This window comes from Coffea arabica, chromosome 9e (assembly GCF_036785885.1).
Source record: "Coffea arabica cultivar ET-39 chromosome 9e, Coffea Arabica ET-39 HiFi, whole genome shotgun sequence".
NCBI lineage: Eukaryota > Viridiplantae > Streptophyta > Magnoliopsida > Gentianales > Rubiaceae > Coffea > Coffea arabica.
In genome coordinates, this window is record NC_092327.1 from 34,692,225 (window position 1) to 34,715,935 (window position 23,711).

At 35.6% G+C, this 23,711-nt stretch overlaps 2 protein-coding genes and 1 pseudogene across 2 annotated transcripts; all 3 read right to left on the minus strand.

Moving 5' to 3' along the window:
- Nucleotides 1–4,016: 4,016 nt before the first annotated feature.
- Nucleotides 4,017–6,200, minus strand: LOC113709578 (UDP-glycosyltransferase 71K1-like; annotated as a pseudogene).
- Nucleotides 6,201–7,069: 869 nt separating this feature from the next.
- Nucleotides 7,070–11,215, minus strand: LOC113709577 (uncharacterized). The gene is made up of 7 exons (XM_027232374.2): nt 10,859–11,215; nt 9,551–10,030; nt 9,318–9,467; nt 8,698–8,775; nt 8,428–8,475; nt 7,897–8,333; nt 7,070–7,802 (listed from the first exon to the last, which is right to left on the minus strand). Exons 1-7 carry the CDS (start codon nt 11,121–11,123, stop codon nt 7,188–7,190), a joined length of 2,073 nt encoding a protein of 690 aa, XP_027088175.1. The 5' UTR covers nt 11,124–11,215; the 3' UTR covers nt 7,070–7,187.
- An 8,734-nt stretch (nt 11,216–19,949) lies between these two features.
- LOC113709803 (wall-associated receptor kinase-like 1) lies at nt 19,950–23,361 on the minus strand. The gene is made up of 3 exons (XM_027232658.2): nt 22,403–23,361; nt 22,256–22,291; nt 19,950–21,235 (listed from the first exon to the last, which is right to left on the minus strand). The coding sequence occupies exons 1-3, from the start codon at nt 23,247–23,249 to the stop codon at nt 20,100–20,102; spliced, it is 2,019 nt and encodes a 672-aa protein (XP_027088459.2). The 5' UTR covers nt 23,250–23,361; the 3' UTR covers nt 19,950–20,099.
- Nucleotides 23,362–23,711: the final 350 nt, after the last annotated feature.

A 23,711-nucleotide genomic window follows, 5' to 3' on the forward strand; every position in this document is an offset into this window, starting at 1 on the left:
TAGTCGAAGATCAATTTGAGAACTCGGTTCCGAACATCTGTGAGATCTAATTATTTTACTTATTTCTTTTATTTATTGGTATTTGTGCGTTTCCTGATTTAATTGCTTATGCTTGTTATGTTATTTGAATGTCAAGGGCCCGATATTCGAATTAACTTAATGATCTAATGCCAAATTAATTGATTGAATCCGTAATTGTTCAATTGATTAATACCAGTGGCGACTAGCGTGATTGGTTTCATGTTAGGGAAACGTATGATCTAATTTAAACAAACCCTCGTAGCGTGTTTGTTGGTTAGGGTTGGGCTTTTCTAATTATTAATGCAATCGAGTAATTAAATCCTATGGTCGTACCTAGGGTTATTTCTTGGTTAGGGAAGTAGTTAACGGTCGTACCTTGACTATCGAGAAATTAAGGAAAGGCTGGTTGTTCATCGCGTGTATGACAACTATAACCAATCTAGTAATGAGTAATTGAATTATCTCTGTATCGATGATCAGTTGAATGGACCGTATCTGAAAAGTTGCACCTTTGGCTAGAGTCGTATTGGTTATTGATTAATTCCTGTTTATTTCTATTAGTTGTTTCATTAGTTAGTTAATTAGTTATTTTATATTTTTCAAAAATCCCTCATGCACTGAACTCTGGAAGAAACGAATTATCCCCAGTCCCTGTGGATTCGACCCTGCTCACCGCTATATACAAAATTTGTATTTTTCTTGAGTAGGTAATTATTATTGCACAGGCTCGACACCCTGTCAACATGCAACTTGGTATGTTCTCACAAAGGTGTTGCCTGAGCTGTTACATTCTTTCCAATATATTGATTTGTGGGCAAATTGCTTTCAAGAGGAAGGGAATGGTGAGAACATGGGATCAATGATGTTCAAGTCATACGTTTGGTTGATCCATTGAAGCTCAACAAACCCGCATCCCTTCCTTAGTTTTAGTGTGTTTATGTTAGTTATAATTGTTATCAAGTCATCATATTTGAGTGTTTTCTTAGTGTCATTTGTTTGAGTTAATTCCAGCAATATTAGTTGGATAACTAGTGTTAGTTAAGAGTTAACTCAAGTCATTAGTTTGATGGAAATACGCGGCTAAGGTCATGTTGACAATAATTGAGCCGATTTAGAGTTAGGTTTTATTAGCTTAAGCTGGACTAGAGTTAGGTTTTTGAGTCTTGTAAAGACTATAAATAAGTTTCACGTTCTTTTACATTTTTATTATTAGACATGGAATAAGAATTAGAGAAATTTTCAGATTTCTTTCTTGTGAGAAAGAACTTTCTTGGCTTGTGAAAGCCAACCTTGAGAATTTTAGAGTAGTCCTAAGGTGATTTCCGACTTATCAATCAAGTAATCATCTTGATTGTGGTGTTGTTATACCCATTTTAATCTTTCTTGAGCGATCCAAGATTGATTAAGAATATCCATCCTAAACATTGAATCTCAATTCTAGATCCAGGCTTGTGGTCAACGTTCTTGATTTGTCTTGGCGTATCGAAAATCGTATCAGGAAGGTATAAATTAAATGCAAAGGAGGTTGTTAGTATGTGTATATATATGATAGGTTAAGTGAATATTAATTGAATGAATTTTAAATATGTTAACGAGTGGCTAATAGGCATCTGCTAGAAAAACACTAATTTAAAAAGGATTTGTGTGACAAATGTATGTTACATTAGAAAAGTGGCTAAACAAGAGTAATAGTAGATAGCAATGTTAAATTAGGAAAGTATTTAAATGAGAGTCATATATAGTGAGTGTACATTCAAATAGATTCGATGTTTCTGTATTTAGGGATGGCAACGGTCCCGCCCCCGCCTCCCATCTCTCGCGGGATAGGGGTGGCAATTTCCGACACGACCCAAAAACATGACATGAACCTAATACGAAATTAATGGGTTTGAGTTGAGGTTTCGAGGGTTTGGGTCAGAATCGGGTCGAACCCGATGAACCCGAAAAGAAAACAGGTCGATTTCGGGTCAACCCGTAGGTGACCTGATATGACCCGATATGACCCGTTATGACCCGATATGACCCGTTTACGAATTAAAAATAATTTAATAAACATAAAAATTATTTTATCTAACTAAACTAAGTTATTGTTTTTTTTCAAAGGCATTAATTACTTAATCCTAAATGAATTTATTTAACTTGTGTGAAGTTGAAATTATTATATTTGAACAAATAATATATTATATTATTTTTTACTGTTATACTGTTATAATTTATTTTATATTTGGTTTGGGATAAAACACTTTTACGGTGTTTAATTTAATTTAGATTTGGTTTGGAATTATTTATTTAAATTTTTATTACTTGATTATGTAATTAATTTTGTGAGAAATTGATTTTATTAGAAATTACAGTGATAAATTAATAAATTAAAATTAAGTTTCGGGTCATTTCGGGTTGACTCGCTAACCCGCCAACCCGAAATTTTCGGGTTCGTGTCAGATATCCTGACCCGTTTCGGGTTGGTGGGTCAGGTTCGGGTCAGCGGGTTTTCTGTTATACCCGGATCTCAATCCGACCCGCCAACCCGAATTCGACCCGATTGCCACCCCTATCGCGGGACTAATAAAAATTTGTTGTATAATTTTATTATAGTCAAATTTTAACAAATAATCAAGTACTAACATATCAATACATCTCAAAATTATTATCTATTGTAATTTCACAATTGAAACTCATAAAAATAATCAAACAAAAACTATTTGAATACAATCCAATATGATGAAACAAATACAACTAAAATAGTCAAATTTTCACTTTTGATACAAATACAATCACTAAATCATTATTGTATTTTTGTTGACAAAAAAGTGTTGTTGTATCAAGTGTAATTAGGAATTTAGTATAAATATATTAGTAAATTTATTATAACTAATTAATAATTTCTATTAGTAGACATGTATAATTGATAATATCAATTACATATACTAATATACAATATATAATATATATAACTAATAATAATATTATTATAAATTTGTAACTAATTAAATTAAATATTATATAATAATTATATACATACATATATATGTATTTATATATGTATTAATTTTTTTAACGGGTGGCGGGATGGGGATCAGGGCAGAGGAGCCCCGTTTCTAAACAGGGGGAAAAAATTCCCTTGCCCCGCCCTGCCCTACCCCCACCCCATTAGGCCCCGCGGGGCGGATGCCCGCAATTGCCATCCCTATATGTATTTATCACGGTCCAAATCTGATTGCATCCCTTCAGTCCAATTTGAGTCTATTTTAATTTTTTTTATCTTGAAATTAACGGTTCAGATTGGCCTAAGAAGATGCATGATAGGACCATGAAAAGCAATAGAGTAGATTATAGAGGATCTGTGCTCATTGCTAGTTAAACACGAATGTTTGATCTTAAGCAAGGCATAAGTTAACCTTTGCACCAATTTATCCTAAATTTTCAAATAGATAGTCATAAAGCCACTAACTCCCAATCCACTTGAGACCTTATTATTTCTGCATTTGACTATATACATAATAATAACTTAACTTGGAGTCGTTAAAATAAACAAATGGTTTATTTAACGGGTGTTCATAGGGCACTTGTATTGTACCGAAACATATCTAATCCAACTCAAACTCTTTCTACGAGAGCCAAGGGCTGATTTGCCACACTTCAGCAGCATACTATTTTTCCAGCATACATTTCTTGGTAGATCTCCAAATTTTTTAGTCACCCAATAACAAGAGTTTGTTTCCATACTAGGCATCTCAACAACTCGAGGGCTTGAAAGTGCACTTTTTTTCTTTGACGACCTTCCCTGCTTCCTATAATTGGATTATGTAGCTTGTCATTTAATGAAGTTTAGGCTTCAATGGATGTGATACTAGAGGTATATGATATCATGTATCACACCAACATATTTCTCCATGGATCCAAGCAGTCCAGTGGGACTGCAATCATAAGGAAAAGAAATCAGACATACTGTTGATTTCTAAAGCACAAAGTGCAAAAACCAGACAGTGAGTGGATTTCCTGCAACTTAATTTCCTTATATGGAATTGTTGGGAAGTAAAGAAATGTTACCAGTAATGCCTGTAATAGTGATGTTACAAATTAAACAATGCAAAGTCTAGATAATAGTAGTAATTTTTAACTGAGTTGACAACAGTTAGTGAAGAAGACAATCAATACCAAGAACATTAGATCTGATGATGGACTGCTATCACCAAAACAAACTAAACCACCTAACTTGAAGCTTGACTCAGAGCATTAGTTGGTTGTTCATAATCTGTTCACAGAAATATCTGCAATAAAGCGCCCAAACGAGATTAATGAGGAGCCACCATCCATCAATGCCTTTCTACCCTTTTCTCCTAAATCTTTGACCCTCTGTCTTACTGGATTTTCAGAATCCATTAACCAGTTAATGGCTTTCTCTATTTTATCTGCCACTACAATCTCATCAGAGTTTTCAAAGCGGTAATCCAATGTCAATTCTACAGCTAGTTCCAGATCCTTCACCAACTGAAATGCATTAGATTGCTGCTCACCATAAACAGGCCATGTTGCAATAGGTACACCATTCCACAAGCTTTCCAGGATAGAATTCCAACCACAATGAGAAACAAAGCCTCCAACTGCATGATGTCTCAAAATCTCCACTTGTGGTGCCCAACCACACACCAGTCCTCTATCCTTCGTCCTTTCCAGAAACCCTTTTGGCAGAACATCTGAAAAATTGGCGTAGACTTTTGGTTTTGCAGTGAAGTCTTTTGGTGGTGAAGGCTGGACAGACCACAAGAATCTATGTCCACTCTGCTTTAGAGCAATTGCTATTTCTGCTAACTGGGGTGGCTCAAAACCTCCAATGCTTCCAAAGCAGAGAAAAACCACAGACGACGAGGGCTGATCATCAAGCCATTTCATAATCTTTCGATCAGACTCAGAAAGCTTTTTTGTTATGTCAAGGTTTATCACAGGTCCAACTGTGTAAACTTGAGGTGATTCCTTATCTGATGTTAGAAAATTAATGGCATGGGATTCTAATTCTGCAAATGTGTTTATGATGAATCCTTTTGCCTTTTGAAACCGCGTACCATGACTTATGAATGACGAATAACCACCATGTTTATTGAACAGAAAAGATGGTAAAACTCCAGAGGGTACAAGGTTAGCAAATGCTGGAATCGGGATCAGAGATGCTAAATTCAGTTCCAATCAGGGAATGACGAATTGGGAGGTAAAGAACAAGGCCAAGAAACGCAGCACTTGAGGTGCAGAAGACATAAGAAGGAATACCAAGCTCATTCGCTACATCAATCATTGAACTGCAAAATAAATCAATCACTAACCCTGCAAGGTGAGTTCCTGATTTGGGCAGAACATGGTTAATTATTGCATCTTTGACAAGACACTTATGCTTCTCTATGTAAGCAGCAAAGTAGCTCTCATTTGAACTCTTCAATTCGGAAGGTGGTGGATCTACCTTAGGTAAGCTGATGAATTGTATATTAGAGCTACTAACAGAGGCAGCCAATTCTTGAATGAAGGAATCAAGATCTAGTGATGATGACTTCATGAGTAGTACAGTTACTGATATTCCTCGGTCAACTTCAGATAGGCGCTTTGCAAATTCGATCTCGGAAACAATATGACCTCTTCCTGGTGCTGCAACAAAGACCAGCTCATTCTTCATATTTTCAGGTGTTAAAGTTTTAGGAATTCTTGGTTCACTTTCTCTTGGGGGAAGCAACAGATTCAGGCTGTGTTCTGTGCTGATTGGCTCACAACCTCAAAAACTGTGGCAAAGAACGATGGAAAACGGTGAAGTTTCCGATTCCATCAGTTTCCATAGGATTTGACCTTACTTAAGTTTATTGCAGTAAGCCTCCCCAAGGTTTACTCTCATTCGCTGGTTATCCCTTAAGGTATTTTTTGAGCCAGTTCTAATCCCTCTATTAAGTGTTACTGTTCTGTATTTACCTTGCTATAAATAAGATGCAACATGCCTAGTTTAGGAGCACATCCTCTGTTGCCAAGTTTCAGTACACAATTGGGGCACCAGTGACCAAAAAGTGGAAATTGCACATGTGGTCAAAGGATAATAAAATTTGAAAGCAGATAGGGTTTATGGGAAAAGCTTGCACCTGTGGTCTAACTTCTTAAAGTTTGATCTTCATTAGTCAACCCCTCCCCTAGCTTTTTTGTTTTTTCAAAGTTGTGGAACAACTTTTCTCCCTCAGATAAAGTCGGTACTTGCGGTCACTGGAAATATTTGGACGACGTGATTGAGGTACATACCTTTTACAAAAGTGCAAGAACATTTGAAATCATGGGTAAACTATTAATAACTCTCTCGTAGTTTCATCTATAATCATATTATATTCTAACATTTTAAAATATTCATTTCACCTCTCTACAATTTTATGTAAATTAAAAATTTAAAGAAAAATAGTCTATGTAATGTCATAATTAGTTGAAATACCAATATTGCTTTTACTTAAATACTAAATTAAACAATGACTTAGCCAGCTTGTACAAAACCATAAGAGGACTGCACAGATAAATACAAAAATTATAGGAGATAAAGTGGATATTTACACAAATTATGAGGAGTTAAGTGGATATTATGATTTTATCATGCGCACCTTTTAAAGCATGTATGATCTAATTGCCGTAATTAATTACATATTCAATTCATTTTTCACTTTACGTAAAACTATAAAGGAGTTATGTGACCATTTATAAACTTTATACATAACTATTGGGGGGGGGGGGTTGTTACATGTAATTTACCCTGAAATCATTGATCAATTAAAGGTACAAGTCTAGTGTACCCCAGTTCATGGCTGTCTCCAAAATATCTCTGAAATCTTGTAATCCTGCTTGAATGCTAGTGGTCTTTACTGATGCTTTAAAATCATAATGGATTTCCAAGAGGCTAGTATTCCTGAGAATTGTAAACGCAGAGAGAGAGAGAGAGAGAGAGAGAGAGAGAGAGAGAGAGAGAGAGAGAGATCAATAAGGTGTTGCATTCAGTAGATAAGTCTTCTTTAATGCTCAGCTAAAATGGAAGAATACATTTAATGAAATGGAAAGACCTGGATTTATTGGATGGAATGACTGTTGAAGTAGTGAGTACAATGAAAAGAATACATATGAATCCAACAGTAGTCCATAATTATTTTCATTTAGCTGATCTAGAAAAGAACATCTGTAGGTTCCTGGGCAAATATTCCTGAACCATAACTTGAATGAAACATGTCAGCTACCAGGGGAAACTGAGAAAATGCAAATAACAAGACAGGAATACAAGCAGCTAGCGCCACTGGAATGATAATCCATGCTATCTTATGGCCATGTACAATTGAAAAGCTTGCACTAAAAGCTATAAGCATGGAAGCTATGGAGAAGAAGAGTGTCATAAGGCCAATGATCAACCTCTTTGGTAATGTTTCCATGAAATCTACTTCTGCATACCGTGAAGTGAGAATAGACAAGAACATCAAGATTGAAGTCACTGATGAGAAGAGAGTAAGTGCATCGGATATGGAAAAGATTATGAAAGCTTTGTCTTTGAGAAAAATTGGTGTGCCTGTCTCATCATTATTGCCTCCAGGTACTGTGAAGATGGCTGCAAACATCACAGTGGTTATGAGTGTAGCAACAAGCATACATGATGAGGCAGTATCCTTCATCCACCTTTCTCCACTTTTAAGTAATGCCTTGTGCTCCTGAGTGAATAACATATGTGGCATTCGTCCTTCTGAATCCCTCATCTCCTTATACAACGGTTGGACATTCTTCTCTACCTCCTTTTAATGGTCAAAGTAATAACATAGTTAAACAATTACAGAAAGCAAGTTAAATCTAGGAAAGTAGACAACATGTGTGAACTAAGTCAGTTACCTTAAGCCATAGTAACTCTCTCTGCATTTGTAGGGCTGCTCCTGAAACTATGTTTAATCTATTTGGGGCTGCTAACTTAGCAGCAAGGTGTAATATGTTACTGTTATTTGTGCTTTTGTAAGATGTAATCAAATCTTTAAGAGCTCCTATTTGGTAAATTAGTTTAAAGATCCTTTCTTGGCGGTGTATGACTGCAATGTGAAAGAAGCTTTGGCTTTGTTCATCCACCTTCCAAATGAGATCAGGATAGGAGCGCAGTAGCTCAACAATGAACTCAAAGTTTCCACACTCCGCAGCAACAAAAAGAGGTCTTGATGGACCTCTGAGTAACTTCCCAATTTGCGAGTCATCCAACAACATAACCTGTTTCCAAATGCATTTCAATAACTCGAGAGCTTGGAAGTGCTTCAGTTTTCTCTCAAATACTTCTTGGATTCCTAACATTCGTAAAACAAAACCTAGCCCACTTAGCTGATTCAAGTCAGTTGCTCAAAAAAGAAAAAACAAGAACTGTTGTTAACAATGCATTACCTATCTTTTCTGTTGCACGATGAAGAAGTCTATCGAACAATAGGTGCGCTGCAAAGATATATTTAGGAATATGTTCACTAACTGTAAAATAGATCAAATGCTGACTGATACTCAGTTTTTACTTTATAATGCTGAGTTCCCAGAAAATGGAGATAAATAGAGTAGTTTCTTGGAGCAGAAAATACTTGTCTCTCCCTTAGATTCTGTCAGTCAGAAATTTTATCCCCTCCAACATATGGTGTAAATGTATACGCTTCAGCATTTACTCACCTCTGGTACATTTGTCATTCTGGTCTACCGTCTTGCTAAACTTATAAGAAGATTTCTTCCATAGGTGCAGTTTGACCCCTGAGAAAATATCTTAGCACATGTAACTGCTTGGTGACCACTAGTATAATTGGTTCACATGAAAATGCATAAATTCTGACTGCTAGTTTGTTTTCCCTACACATAACTAATCTTCAACACCATGCCAATAATTGCATGATAACTGCACTGGTGTAAAGACACTTTGTCTTGCATATCAAGGTTTCATTTTAGCAGTTTCAGTGCATGTGTGAGAGGAAGTGAGTGTGCAGGGCATACCATGACCTTGCATTCTTATTCAGAGTTTTCTATTCCTTTAATATTTTCTTATAGTTGGCATGAAAGGAAAGTTGTTCTGAGCATGGCTTACTACGGTAGAAATGGCAATGCTTGATAACCTTATTCATTTATACCATAGACAAAAGAAACATGTCAAAACAAATTTAGTCTTCCATAACCTGAAATTTCAACTGATTGAAAGTAATAGATTTGCTGGACGAACTTGAATTGCAAGACATACTTTTACTAGAAAATACACAAAGGAGACTATGGTTGAAGGTGTCAATGGGAATAGATTAACCTACAAGGGTAAATGCATCTCTGCCAGACTCCCAGTCCATTCTTGGAACAGAATGCTGAAGGCTTTCGTGCCAAAACATGAAGTGCTGTCTCCCCGTTAGGATCACGTTCAACTGCCAATTCTGGTTTGCATTGAATTATATGCAGAGCTACATCTGAGGACAGCAAGGGAAACCAAATGAGCCTTATCCACTTACCCTTGGAATTAGTCAAATATTAAATGATAATATTGTCTTACCATATAGATCGGTACTTATAGTTGCAATAATCAGGCTAACGTAGTCTTCTTTGGTTAAACATTGAGGATCAGTTACTGACACAAGATACCACACCATATCTCTATAACCTAGTAAGGCTGCCATGTGAAGGGGTGTAACTCCTTTACTACCCCTCACCATTGGCAATTCATTATTCTTTGCCACCATCAATTCTGCAATCCTTGTAATTCCAGATGCTGCTGCAAAGCAAAGTGCCGTGTTACCAAATTTGTTTTGTGCAGCCAATTCTGGTGGATCCATTAATTCAACCAACTCCTCAACAAACTTGACTTGTTTGGCACCAGCAGCAATGTGGAGAGCTCTTTCCCAGCCTTTAGTGATTGTTGCGGTTAAAGCCCCAGGATGCCTTGTCATAAATGCTTTAGCCCTTTCCCAATCACCCTTAAGTGCAGCTTGGTACAAGGGTACGTAAATGGTAAGATTTTTGGCAGATGGAGTGCCTGCATTTCAAAACCACAAGAGTCATAAATATAATCCACTGATCCTGGAACTTAGCACTTTTAAGAGCGCCAAAGTTGCAGTCTAAACACACGCCAAAGGAATTTTCTTTAGACTAACTGCAAAAATCAAATTTTGGTGAAATAAATGGAATTTATTCTACTTGTCTCCTGTCTGAGATGTATTCAAAACATTAATCGTCCAATAGCATAGTAGGTTGCGTCAGAAGTTCTGCAAAAGAACTCTTAAAAGACTTTACTCACTCAGGAATATGAAAAGTCTGTGACAAGAGTGATAGACTCAATGGTATACACCAAGGGTAGATTATATCCTAATTATCAATCCCTTCATCCCTCTTCCTAGAATGAGGTTATATTCTTGCTGTGATGAATTCCACCTCTCCCACTCTTTTTCCTGCCCGCAGCCCCACGCAAACACTGGCCACACAAACAGCCGCTTCAGAAAAGAACTTGAATAGAAACTCTTTTCTTCATTGTTCCATTTGATAATGCAACAGAGTTAATTGTAAAACAACCCCTCAAGTGGTTGTTTGTGATCCGACTAATCGTTCTTCCCAAGCTCCTAACTTCAGAACATGCATCTTTGTACCCTACCAATCTATTAAGATTAGCTTTTTTTTTTCCAACAAGTAATGCTTGACCATAATCTTAATCATACAATATGACTTGAAAAATGTATAGTGTTGAAAGGCAAAATATGAACAAAAATGCCATACATTGAAGACAAATGAGAAGGGCTTTCGGTAAATTGTGTGAAACAGAAGCATAAATTCAAGAATCAAGAGCAAAATTGAACAAGAAATACTCAACTGGCTTCCCAGTATGGAGGATGGAGCATCTGTGCAGAAACAGTCCTATTATCAAGTTCCATCCCATTCTGGATGATGTGATCAGATTGATCTCCAACGGGTACATTGTAAGAAAGCAGAACCGAAACAACATGTTGTGGAATGGTGGCAGTAGCATAGCCGGTTGCCTGATCAGAAGTTCCTGAGCCTGGACCAGAGAAGCTCTCAGGGAAGCATGATTGTATCGATAGAGTTCTTTCCAATTGCAGCTTCCTCACACCTGCCATTTTCTTTAACAACAAGCTTAACGTGGTAAACTTGTAGTTAAGTTAGTCCTGCGTTTACTTCACAGGTATAAATCAATGTGGCAAAAGAAGCAAAAGCATTTTAGAGATCGTAGGAATGAAAGGTTTAATAGAGCAAATGAACTGAACAAGTCAACCAAGTCACTTACTGGAAATTTCCTTTCTGTGCACTATTACCGAGTTAGGTGATAACTGATAAGGCATTTTTAGAAACTTTTTTCTCAAAATAAAATTGATTTTGAGACTTTTTGGATCATTCTAATTGGGTCATATTAACTCAAGTCATACTAATCTTGACTTTGTTATTTGCGCTATTAATGCGGACATTTGTTGATCATAAAATTTATGGTTGTTTACAAATTAAAAAAAAAAAGAAGAGAGAAAATTTTGAGAAAATACGAGAACTTTGCAGGTTTTTGCTTTGAGATAATGAATTTAACAAAGAATGAAAGACACTAAGCTGATAATTTGGTATTCATTGGAAACCTTTGGTTTCTTGGCTATTCTCCAAACCAAAATAAAGTCTATCACTTCTTTCTTATATCTTCTTCCTCCTTTTCTTTCCTCATGGAGGAGCCAAAGTCCAGTCTTCATGGAATTAAACTTTTGCTTACTTTTCTCAGAGCAAGTAAAATAGTTTCTCATACATACAAGTGACTAATAGAACAAATTTGGACCTCAGGAAATGTTGGCATCAGCATACCAATTCCATCCTCACCATATAACACGCTATTCCTTCCTTCTCCAAAAAATGAAGTAATACTTTCTCAGGCATTTCTTAGATATGGTGGCAACGTAGTTGGGACGTTCGTACGTGGAAAAACTTTGCAAGGCCTTTCATTTTCTTTCCAACACAAACAAAGACGATTACGTCTTTGAAACACGGTTTACATTTCGAAAAGTCAAAATGGATGTTGGAATTATTTGTCAAGTTCCCTAAGAGATCAGTTTGCATTAAAAATGTCCTGAACGTGTTATCCTCTAGAGAGAAAGGATTATATTGCATGGTAGAATGGGGAGATCCTCTAAGTAAAGGGACACATCTACAAACATTAAAATTTAATTTGGTGAAATTGAGACAAAAAAAAAAAAAGGAAAAAATGCATTAAGAATATCAAAAAAGTCTCATGGTGTCGTAGGTTTGCGCTCTCCCAGAAATTTCTTTTGGGATAATTTCAAAAAGCTCCCTTGAGATTTGTAACAATTTCATTTTGCATCCCTGAACTTCAAAAAATATCACTTGTCTCCCTTGTTTTTAAATTTTTGTAACATTGCCAACCCATTTCAAAATATATTATTAAAAAAGTTCATTTGTGGATAGAGAATATATTTTCATTCTAATATTGTCCCTTTTCTTGTGAACCATTTTGTTTACATAACAAATATAGTTAATCGCTTAAATTTTGAACACTTGGCCAATGTGATTTTTAATTAGGAATTACAAAGTGCTAATCATGTTGAAAGACCTATTATTAATTTTTGTGCCGTTAGTTTGCACAAGAAATATGATAAAATTTTGAAATTCTAAATAATTTAGAAAATTCTTAAAAATTGCCCGAGAATTTTACAATGAAGATAACAACATTTTGCACCTTGAAAACTCCTCAAATGAGTTTTTAAATTTATAGTTAAGAATTTTATCTTATTTAAGTTTTCGAGCCATTGATCTAGTCAAAGAATTGGAGAATTCAAAAAATTTGTACACAATTCATAAATCCTTAATGTCATCCATAACTACTTTCGAATTAAAAAATATGACTTGTTGTCTTTGAAAAAACCTCAAAATGAGTTTGTGAACATAAACATTTTGTCTTTTTATGATTTACATGCCATCGATCTAGAAAAGAAATTCAGAAAATCTTAAAAAATTAAAAATTTTGAAAAACCTTTCAAACTAACCAAAAACACTTTACAATAAAGGAATAATCTTCTTTTTTTGTCTTTATTACACATTTGTATAGTATATCTTTATTTTAACATTTTATAACATGCTTACAATTTTGATAAAAAAGTAGGACAACAAAGGGCACTTTTAGAATGAAAACATCTCCTCTATCCAAAAAATGAGTTGCTAAATATAATGTTTTCAAATGGGTTGACAATGTTACAATAAGTTTAAAATAAGGGAGACAAGTGATATTTTTCAAAGTTGAGGGATGCTAAGTGAAACTTTCAGAAACCTCAAAGGAGATTTATGAAATTATCCCATTTCTTTTCAACTGGTGTCGTAGGTTTGTGCCCTTCCCATAATTTCCTTTCTAGTGGATGCTCACTATGACAATAAAAGCACGCAAGAAATTGTAAAAAAGAACAGAGAAGAAAAGAAAGAAACAGAGTGTTGGCCATAAAAATGCAAAAGCTTTCCTTTCAATGTGTGAACAAGTTATTACCACGAGGATGGAATTTGACGTGAGATTTGTACGAAGACCCGCCAGGACCACGAAAATTAACATGTAGGTCCCTCTATAGGACCAAGACATTACCAAGAAACTCTGTTGGTGGTTGACCATTAAAATAAATAAACTCCAACAAAAGGGCCTGAGTGGAAGAAGACGAGGGAACTTCCAAGACGTTGAGTGTAAATTTTGCTGTTCATACGACCCTATTGTATTCCAAAACGGCCCAAAATCATCCTGAATCTTTTTGTGGCCTAAAATCATTTTGGGTTGTTTTCCATTTTCTGGGGAAAAAAAATGCAAATGGAGTCTTTGGGATCTGAAACAAAATGGTTCTCCATTATTTTAGTGAAACCAAATCTATGTGGAATAGAATGTCCATTTCTTTTGGTATTTCATTCATAGTAAAACTTTCTGAAATTGACACTTTACTTGAGAAGATCTTTAGTTTTAATCTCCTAATGTATGATCTATCAACGAGACAGCTCGCCCTACGGGCGTGCTTCACCTGCATTTTGTAGCTACAGAGATAGCTCGAAAGGAGATATGAAATATCGAACTTCGTAGATTCATAGAAAACTATCAATAGACCTGCATGCCCGCATGTACTATGTTGTCCAAAAAAGAAACTTACTAGCGCACAAATGCCGACTATTAAAGAAGTTCAAGCTATTTGAGCTTGGAGTTGCTGGATATAGATGTACCCGACTGAACTAGAGTTAAGGGTTCTTCCTCTTAACTGAAGTAATTCTTCCAATAGAGCTATTGAGCTAGCAGTAAGAAGATACCTATTGGAGGGTTGGGGGGGGGGGGAGGGAGCTGAGCGAGGGGGTAGTGTTCCTTTCCTTGTGCTTACTATATATACTATAATGACATGCTCTATATACAAAAAGAAAACATCGATTTCACTAGAACAAAACGAGGGTTTGAAGACCCACTTAATAGACTATACCTCAAAGGGTCTCCTATATATGGCAATTAGCAGTAGAGAAAATGTGGGGAGGGATGGGAAGCTTAAAAATAATAATAATAAAGAAAGATGGAAATTGGTTTAATTAAATCTAGCTATATATAAGCCAACTATTCACTTGTTGGGCAAACAACAAAATTCTACATGGTTATCCTTTTGAATTTTAAGTAATGAAAGTTTGCTCTGAGTTTCAAGCTCCGAGCACAATATATAGCACCTTAGAGGATCCATATTCATATTGATAAACTTAAGTTTAATTACTTTCAGTAGCAAACACTTGGGTACGTAGATGTTTTATGTAGATCTAGTGATTCAAATTTATCACACAATCTCACAAATTCAACTATTGAAGATGTGGCAAAATTTGAGTCATTAGGTTTATAAGACCACCAGATTTACCCAAAATTTTGCCACTTTTAGCTATGGAGAAAACCTAAGATAAATTATTGAAATTTCCAAGTTTAAGCTTTGCTTAAAGCCAGGATAAAAATTTTAGCACAAACGCTAATTAAACCTAAGGTTAATGGCCATGAAATTTGTGCAGAACTTAGATTTTCTTTTGTAGCATAAACAAAAATTTATTGTGAAACAATAGCTTTGATGTATTTACACTGAAAAATCCTGTTATATCCATGGTTTGAAGATGCCTATGAGCCTATATCTTTTACCTATCTACGGGATTTTGAATCTCCATACTTGTAAATTAGTTTAATTACACGTTTGGAAATACACCAAATTGACTGCCTCTCAAGTCTGAGCCAATCTTGATGGCAAAATTCTCAGCCAATCTTAATGGCCAAACTCTCAGCCAATCATCAGGAGAGGCATTGGTGGTTCATTGACTAAATTGTAACTAATCCTTGAATCCACATTCTGATAAACTACAGGCAAACACTTGAAAGGCCTAGGTTCTGCATAAAATAGTAGGTTGAAAATTAACCAGCTCAAGTATTAATTGTTCTTATCTGGTTTGAGATTTTGTGCAATGAAGCTGGGAGAAATAGAATATGGATATATATTATTTCTGGCCATGGGACATTTTATTCTCTTTCTTTACATTAGTAACATAATAATCAACATTGAAAGCTACCTCTCTATTTCTTGAACCTGATTTTTTTCCTATTATGCTGATTGTGGTTTTGTTAAGCTAGCTGAATCATCATATTAAGGCACAACACTACTACGTACATGACCAAATGTCATTAAAGAGAAAATTGTGGCATCATGCATTAAAAAATTTTCCCCTTATAGAATGCACAAATATGATGTATATATACAGTGTATTATTAATCTGGTACAATAAAGTGTCCACAGTCCAGGCAATGCCATTCCAAAAGGGGGTGACATTTCTATCCTAATCCAGGCAATGTAGAAAGAGATTTTCCCCTGGAGCTGTAATATGGTAAGGAAACTTAAAAACACATATTAACATCATAAAACTTTTATTGAGATAATAATTACAAAAATCTCTACTAAGTTTGTGCTATCAAAGAATAATTTAGACAGGAACAAAGTAGAAGATAAGGCAGATTAAACTTGGAAAGTCCCATTAATTTACATGCCAAAATGCTCATTAAATTGAGGTATGAGTACATTCACATTTGATTTTGTCTCATTAGCACTATAAAACTGCCTCCTTAGCCAACTGGGATATGTTCTCAAGAGTTGTCATTTCTTCCTTCTTCATCAATAGCAATCTTTATTTTCTGTCTAGCTTTTGGGCTCTTTTGAATTTATCTCTTCTTGTATCTTTTGAGAAATGGCATCTCACTTTAGTCAGAATTCCTATGATATCACTAGCACCTGGGCGATAACACCCTTTGTTCCCATACCTGGCTTGAATGAACAAAGAGATGGTGACAATCAAAGAAAAGAGTTTTCTAACACTCAAGTAGTTTTCTTGTTCCTTTCTCTTAAAAGATAGAAAAAAAAATCTAGAATTTGTTAAAGTTTTAACTTCTCATTTACATTTAGCTTCGATATAGATTTCATTCTTCTTGCACGTTTTGGAATTGACTTGCACCATTTTTGCATTTGGCAGCAGTTGGATGTAGCAGTGCAACAAGAAAATGCAGTGGTAATGGCCGATCCCGTTTCCGTTGTGTGGCCAGAAAATGCTGTTAGACCTGAGGTATTGTTGCAAGGACTTCTTTTAAAAGTCGAAATGATTTATATATATATATATATATATATATATTGAGCAAGTCGAAATGATATTAATTTGATGTTAGACGAAAAAGGTCAATAAGCTAATACTGTGGCAAGGTTTTTTCACGCAACAACTAATTACAAGAAAAATTTCTCAAATAAGTCATTCAACTTGAAGATCTGTCAGTAATAACCATTCTTTCAATCGTGTCAACTACATGAATTGGATTTTATTATCTTGAGGTGAAATTATTTTCATCCTAAAAGGATTTTGAAAATTGAGAACGAAAAAGAAAAATTTCAAACAACTTAAAATGTGGGCAAAGAAATGGAAAATAGAGAGAGAGGAAAATAAGAGCAAAGAAAAAAGGCACTTCGGGATGGATTTGTAATTGTAGATTTGCAAGTCATTTGGCAATCACAATGGTTTAATGGTCTCTTAAGGTTTTTTGCCATTGAGTTAATTGGATCCCTTCTTTTTGCAAAACAGTTCATTTTCATGCCTTGAAATTGAGATTGAAGAAATATGATTGTATTCTTTATTTTTTTCTTTCCCCCAAAAAAAAAAAATTGCACAAATTTCGAATGTCCCATATTCACTAATACTACCTCCGAACCATGAACAGCACCAGCCACCAGTACTGGTTGAAGAACAACGTCTAATGCTGCCTCCCAGCCATGAACAGCAGCAGCCACCTGAACTGGATGAAGAACAAGGTCAACAGAAGAAAGAAAGGGGAAGACGTCTAAGTTCAGCAAAAATTGTAGCTGTTTCATCCGTTTACTTCAAATTTGTCAAACTACCTGAAGATTCCATGAATCAGGCTGCCTTAGTGTTATGCAATGATGTGAGTTCATCCCTAGGCCAGCTTTCTTTAGACTTCCAAAACCATAAATAGTTAAAATATATCATGCCATGGTTTTGTAACGTTGTTGTCCCTGTGACTATATATATACGTGTGTGTGTGTGTGTGTGTACAGGTTGAGTCTTCTGACTATGATGTGGAAGACATGGCACCAGGCGTGAATCAGGAGGCCCTGTTACCATTCCCTGACCTGCTGAAAGGATGGAAGATGGAAACGAGACAACGCCCCAATGGTGCAAGAGATAAGGTACATTGCATTTTCAACTCAAGTAGCACTAGGCTTTGCTTAAGTAGAAATTTGTCCATTTATGGATTATGTTTGTATCAGAAAAGTTATAGGTGTAAATTAACCACAAGAAATTAGCAATATAATGATAATTAGGACTGTACATATATACAACTATTCTTGTTTTTCTGTCTCGTTTTCATTTAGGATAGATTTAGGATAAATACAATTGGTATGGACCGACTATTTTGTACGCCTTAATGTGTAAACTTGGCTTGGCAAAATAGTTGCATAGGATTTGGTTTTAGTTTTTACAATACCATTACTTTTTAGGAAAAAAATAAACGGAAAAGCTAATAATTGGTGAAGGCTTTTCTGTACTTTGTATCATGTTGGATGTAGAATTGATGAACAGTTTTTGTACTGCAGTTTTATTCTCATCCGACGAGCCCAAGAACATTTCGATCTGTAATTGAAGTGGTAGACTACATAAAAAGCATCAATAAGTTGGAAGATGCAGAACAGCATGAGGTATAATTAACTTGATTTACCTAGTTCAAGTACTCTACAATATTTTACACTTGTAGTACCAGTAGTTATATTCACAAAAAATTTTCACCGGTCCAAAATCCTATTGATCTCCATATTGCCTTTTTTTTTTTGGACAGGGACGACACAACTATGTTAAATTATCCGAACCATCCTCATCAGATAAGGGTAAAAGGAAACAGAAAGGGTTCAAATTCGAAGATGGATCAAACTTCAAGATCACGAGAAGCTTCCCAGGTGATAATGCAGAGAAGACACCACTGCAAATCGAATTGGAGGAATTCTTTGCTACTGCCTACAACAATCTGATGAACCGGCTCCCACCTACACCTGAGGCTAAGACGGTTGAGAAGAAGAATAAAAACCATGTGGCTAAGAAGGCGGAGAAGAAGAAAAACAACCAGCACATTTCAGCCAATGCACGAGAAAAATGGCTTGGAGGTTTAAGAGAAGAAGGAAATGGGAGCAAACATCAAGAGGTTGTTGATAATCAAAGTCGTGAGGAGATTGAGGAGATGATAAATGAGCTGCAGGGAATTGGACCAGATATTCCTCAAATTGAATGTCTCCCAAATTTAGAGCCGCAAAATTTCCAGCAAGGTGGGATCAATCCAGAGGTGCCAAATCCGCATTGCCAAGCTAAAAGTATAGACCAGCGGATGATTGACGACAAGATGGATGAGCTTTATCAGGCAGCATTTGGCAATCCTGAAAATCTCCAAGATCCAGTGCCACCAAACTTTCTGCAATCTGGGAATCAACAGCTGCACCGAAATCCTTAGCAAACCGAGCATATGGAGTTGCCGGATTTTCAGCAACTTTCTAATGAAGATATTGATGATGTTCTAGCTAGGAGCAGTGATTTGATTGACTGAGGGAAAAAAAAAAGAACTAGCAATTGAAAATTCTTAGGGAAGGTTTAGATAGATGCAAGGTATAATTTCAATGAGTTCGCAGTTCGCTCACAAAAATATTCATACCATTCTGTTTTTTCTTCACCTTTATATCTACTTCAGTTTCATAAAAGACTGGATGCAATTGAATAGTTACTCTGGTAGTTGTTTCCATTTTCATAGCGGATATTCAACTGAATGTATAGTCCTTCAAAAAAAAAAAAGAAAGGAACTTGAGCAAAATTCAGTTTGAGCATAAATTTCTTTACTCATAGCTTTCCTTTTATGCTTTAGCTGGACTATTTATGCTTTAAATTAGGAGTAAATGGGAAGATCTGACAAGAAAGAATTTTGCGACTTGACAATTGTCATGTTTTGTTCATATTAAGCCTTGTTTGAAGCAAGAGAAATTTTGAATTAGGAAATTTAATCAAATTCCGTATTTAGTATGAGAATCTTTTAATTCTTTAATGACATATCAACATGAGAGTAGCAATTACACTTACTGATTGAAAATTAAAGCAACGTAACAAAACTATGGCTCCTAATGAAGAAAAAAAGGTAGTATGACGAGAAACTTTAAGAATCCCATTCAATTTCATAAATGTTTTTGTTTCCCTAGACTGGAATATAACTTGCTTATAAGTGTACAAGCCTGCTTTCATGGGAATTCAAATCCATAAACAGTGGGCGTGGATCAACTTACTTTGATAAATCAGAAGTACAAAAAAAAAAAAAAAAAAGAAAGAAAGAAAGAAAGAAGAGAAAGAATCACAATGATAGCAAAACTAAGATTATACATCTCAAGGTAAAATCTCCTGTACATTTTACGATTTCAAAGTTAAATTGTATCACATAGCAATAGTGGACAGGCATCTGGAACTAACCTATTGCTATCATTTTCGGTTGTTCACGAAGTTTTAGTATCAGCTGAAAAAACAGATTCACACTCTCCTTTCTCGAACAATTGGCTGTGAACAGTTGAACCATTTGCCGCCCTTCTAATGTTTTCCAACTCAATGGCTACTTCCTTCATAGTTGGCCTGTTTTTTCCATTTGAATCTAGGCATCTTTGAGCCAGTTTAGCAACAGAAATAACCTCTTCCTTAATGCTCTCATCTAGAAGTTGACAATCAAGAATACTGTCAAGACGATTTTCATCCATCATCGTTGAAAACCTTGTGGCCAAATTTAAGTTACCATCTTCTTCTGATTCAGACGATGATATGGGCTTTTTTCTTGTCAAGAGCTCAACAAGAACAACCCCAAAACTATAGACATCGCTTTTCTCTGTAAATTGGCTTGACTGAAAGTATTCCGGATCCAAGTAGCCAAAAGTTCCTTTAACGAGTGTAGTTAGATGAGTTTTATCAGCTCCGATGGATCTTGAAGTTCCAAAATCCGATACCTTGGCTATGTACTTTTCATCCAGAAGTATGTTGCTTGACTTGATATCTCGATGGTAGATAGGAATTGAGATTGCCGAGTGTAGATATGCCAAAGCTTCTGCTATTTCACCTGCTATTCTTAATCTGAAGTTCCAAGTGAAGGGAAACTCATCATCGATATGATTATGAATGAGGCTAGAGAGCGTTCCATTAGGGATGAATTCATATACCAATAGAGGTACTTCTGTCTCTAAGCAACAACCTAGTAGTTTTACCACATTCCTGTGATTGACTTGTGAAAGAATGACAACCTCATTGATGAATGGTTCTAACTGGCTTTCATCCACCTTCATTGACCTTTTGATTGCCACAATTTTTCCATCGGTTAGCATTCCTTTGTAAACTGTTCCTTGCCCGCCTCTTCCAAGTATTCGATCTTCACTGAATTGGTCACTGGCCTTGGCCAACTCATTTTCTTTGAAAATCCTTGTTCTTTTAATGACACTATCATCAGCAGATAATTGCTGCTGTAATAAAAGACCTCCATTTCTTTTAAAAAACTTATCCCTGATCCTTTTGTTTCTTCTTCTCTTTACTAGTTTGTACACGGCAAAACTAGCAGCTATGAGAAATAAAACACCTATGCTTATAAAAACACCTGCAAAATTTATAATGGCATGATGGTTTGTTTTTGTCAATTTGGTAGACTAATGTATGTTATCACATTTATTTGACAAGTCAAGGTCTACTATGGTGCATGTTTGAAAACAAGGAATTTGTTTAATTTAATTTGTTTTAAAACGCCTTCTTAATATTTAATTGATGTTCTACCCATGGATTTTGTTTTCAATTGAGTGACTGGTTCAAATGTTCTACCACTTGTACTTCTTTGTCACAGGTTGAAGTAAAAAGTTGGAAAGGGTAGACGGGTGGAAAATGGAAAGGATAAAAGATATAAAAAGGTATGGGAGAGGAAGAACTAGTACTTAACTAATCTAGCCATCTAAGGAAAAATTATTCAAGTCAACGATGGCATATTTTCTCTTATGTCAAGATCTTTGAATTACCTAGTGCAAGAAGGCGTAGAATTTGAAAACAAGGAATATTTTCAGTCTTGATTACTAATTGATTTTCTACCTAAACAGGGGCAAATAACCGTTCCAAACTTCTAAAGATCAAGATTTAGCTAATAGAATAGTAACTATGAAATTTACAGTTTGAATAACGTCACGTAAATGTAACAAAAATGACATGTAATTTTTATAGAAGGGCAATTTTTTTTCTACCATATCTTAATTTTCAATGTTCTATTACTATTGGACTAGAGACTCTTCTTTGGTGATTGAATTGTCCTACCATTATGACATGTGTTTCTTGGTCATAGGATTTTGAAGGAAGCTTGAAGGAAAAAGGAGGAAAGGGGTAGGGAGATGGAAAATGGTAAAGAGAGAGAAGAAATTAAAGAATGAGGGGAAGAAGAACTAGTCAGAATAAGTACCTAGGGAGTAAAGTCAATGAATAACACATCATTTTTACCTTTTATCCCATAGATACACATTTAGAAATGTTAAAATCAAGCATATGTACATCATCAAGCTCCTTATTGCAATCTAATATCATTCTAAGAACACCAAAGTTATAATCTCGCAGTAAAACAAAGAACTGAAGGGTTTCTTACCAATAAGTCCAGCTGCTTTCACGTTCGTCATAAATCCTTCATACGCAAACAAATAGATATTGTTACACAAGATGTTCCTTATTTAATCAGATGCAGAAAAGTAACAAGAAAAGAATGGAAATAGAAACCCATATTTTGATATCTTACTAGGGCTGCCGCATTCTGATTGTAGGTATGGATTGATATCTGAGCCGCAAAATGCACATACAAAATTTTCCACATGTTCCCCGGAATCCAAGTAAAAAGAGCCACTGACGTAAGTACAATTAACAACGGCGGTCGCATCAGCTTGTGATAGAGTCCAGGCCAAAACAACCGGAATAAATTGCAAGGATTCTGAAAATTTCTCTGGTAACCAGTTTTGATCCACCAAAAACGTAGTTGAGCACTGTCCTGATCTGTTGAATCTTGAACCCCTGAAATTCAGATTGTATTTTGAGAGGTAGAAAGGAATTATTGTTTCACAACAATTCACCCCATAACACCTCGATGAACTATAAGTTGCTAGATCAGAAGCGTTGAATTCACAAGTGGACGTGCAACCGGACAAGATCTTGTTGTCTGCTTGATTTAGTACAGCATTTCCACACCCAAAAAGCATCATTTTGTTGTATATTTGTGAGTAGAAGAAAGGGGTTCCGGCAAGATCGGAGCTAATCCAGCTGGTGCTGCTACCATTTCTCTGGGCTTGATCAGCGTTGCAAAAACTAGCTAACGAGGAATTTACTGTGACTGTTTGGTTTTCTAACGATATGTTCAACACTTCAAGATTGAGGTTGCTTAGATATGGCTTGGAAGAATTGCAAATTATGATGTATGATTGATTGACAGCGCAGCGACGACTTAGCCCGAATGGGTAGGGGATGAGAACATTGCCACAGGAATCACTGCATCCTGGCTTAGCTAATGATGCTCCAGTTGTTGGGCATATAGGAAAGGTGATGATCCAAGCTAACAAGATCAGGAGAGAGGAGAATAAGCATTTTGAACCCATTGATCACTCACGAGTACTGATGATTGATGTACGTGGAAAAAAAAGTTTTATCTAATCCTAGTAGTTTTTGGTTTATACTAAGTGGGAGTTGTGTAGCAATTTGGAAAAGAGTTTTCAGAGATAGAGCCTGGATGAACACAAGGCTCATCTGTTAAACTAATATATATGGACAGCAATGAGCTGTAGCAGTTGCAAGTCAACACTGTTCTTTCTATCTTTACAACATAATAATGGACATCTGTACTCCAAATCAAAATGAAAATTGGCTTTTCCTGGAATTACATATTTCTACCAAAGGAAAAGAAAAGAAAAGAAAGAAAGAGTTACATCTGTTCCCAGACAACTGGACCCTCAAGTCTTTGTTAGGACTATATTAAAATCTCTTACATCACAAAATCTGGAATGCTTCAAAGTTTATAAATTGACTCTAGAGAAATGGGATTGTTAAATAATAAATATGGC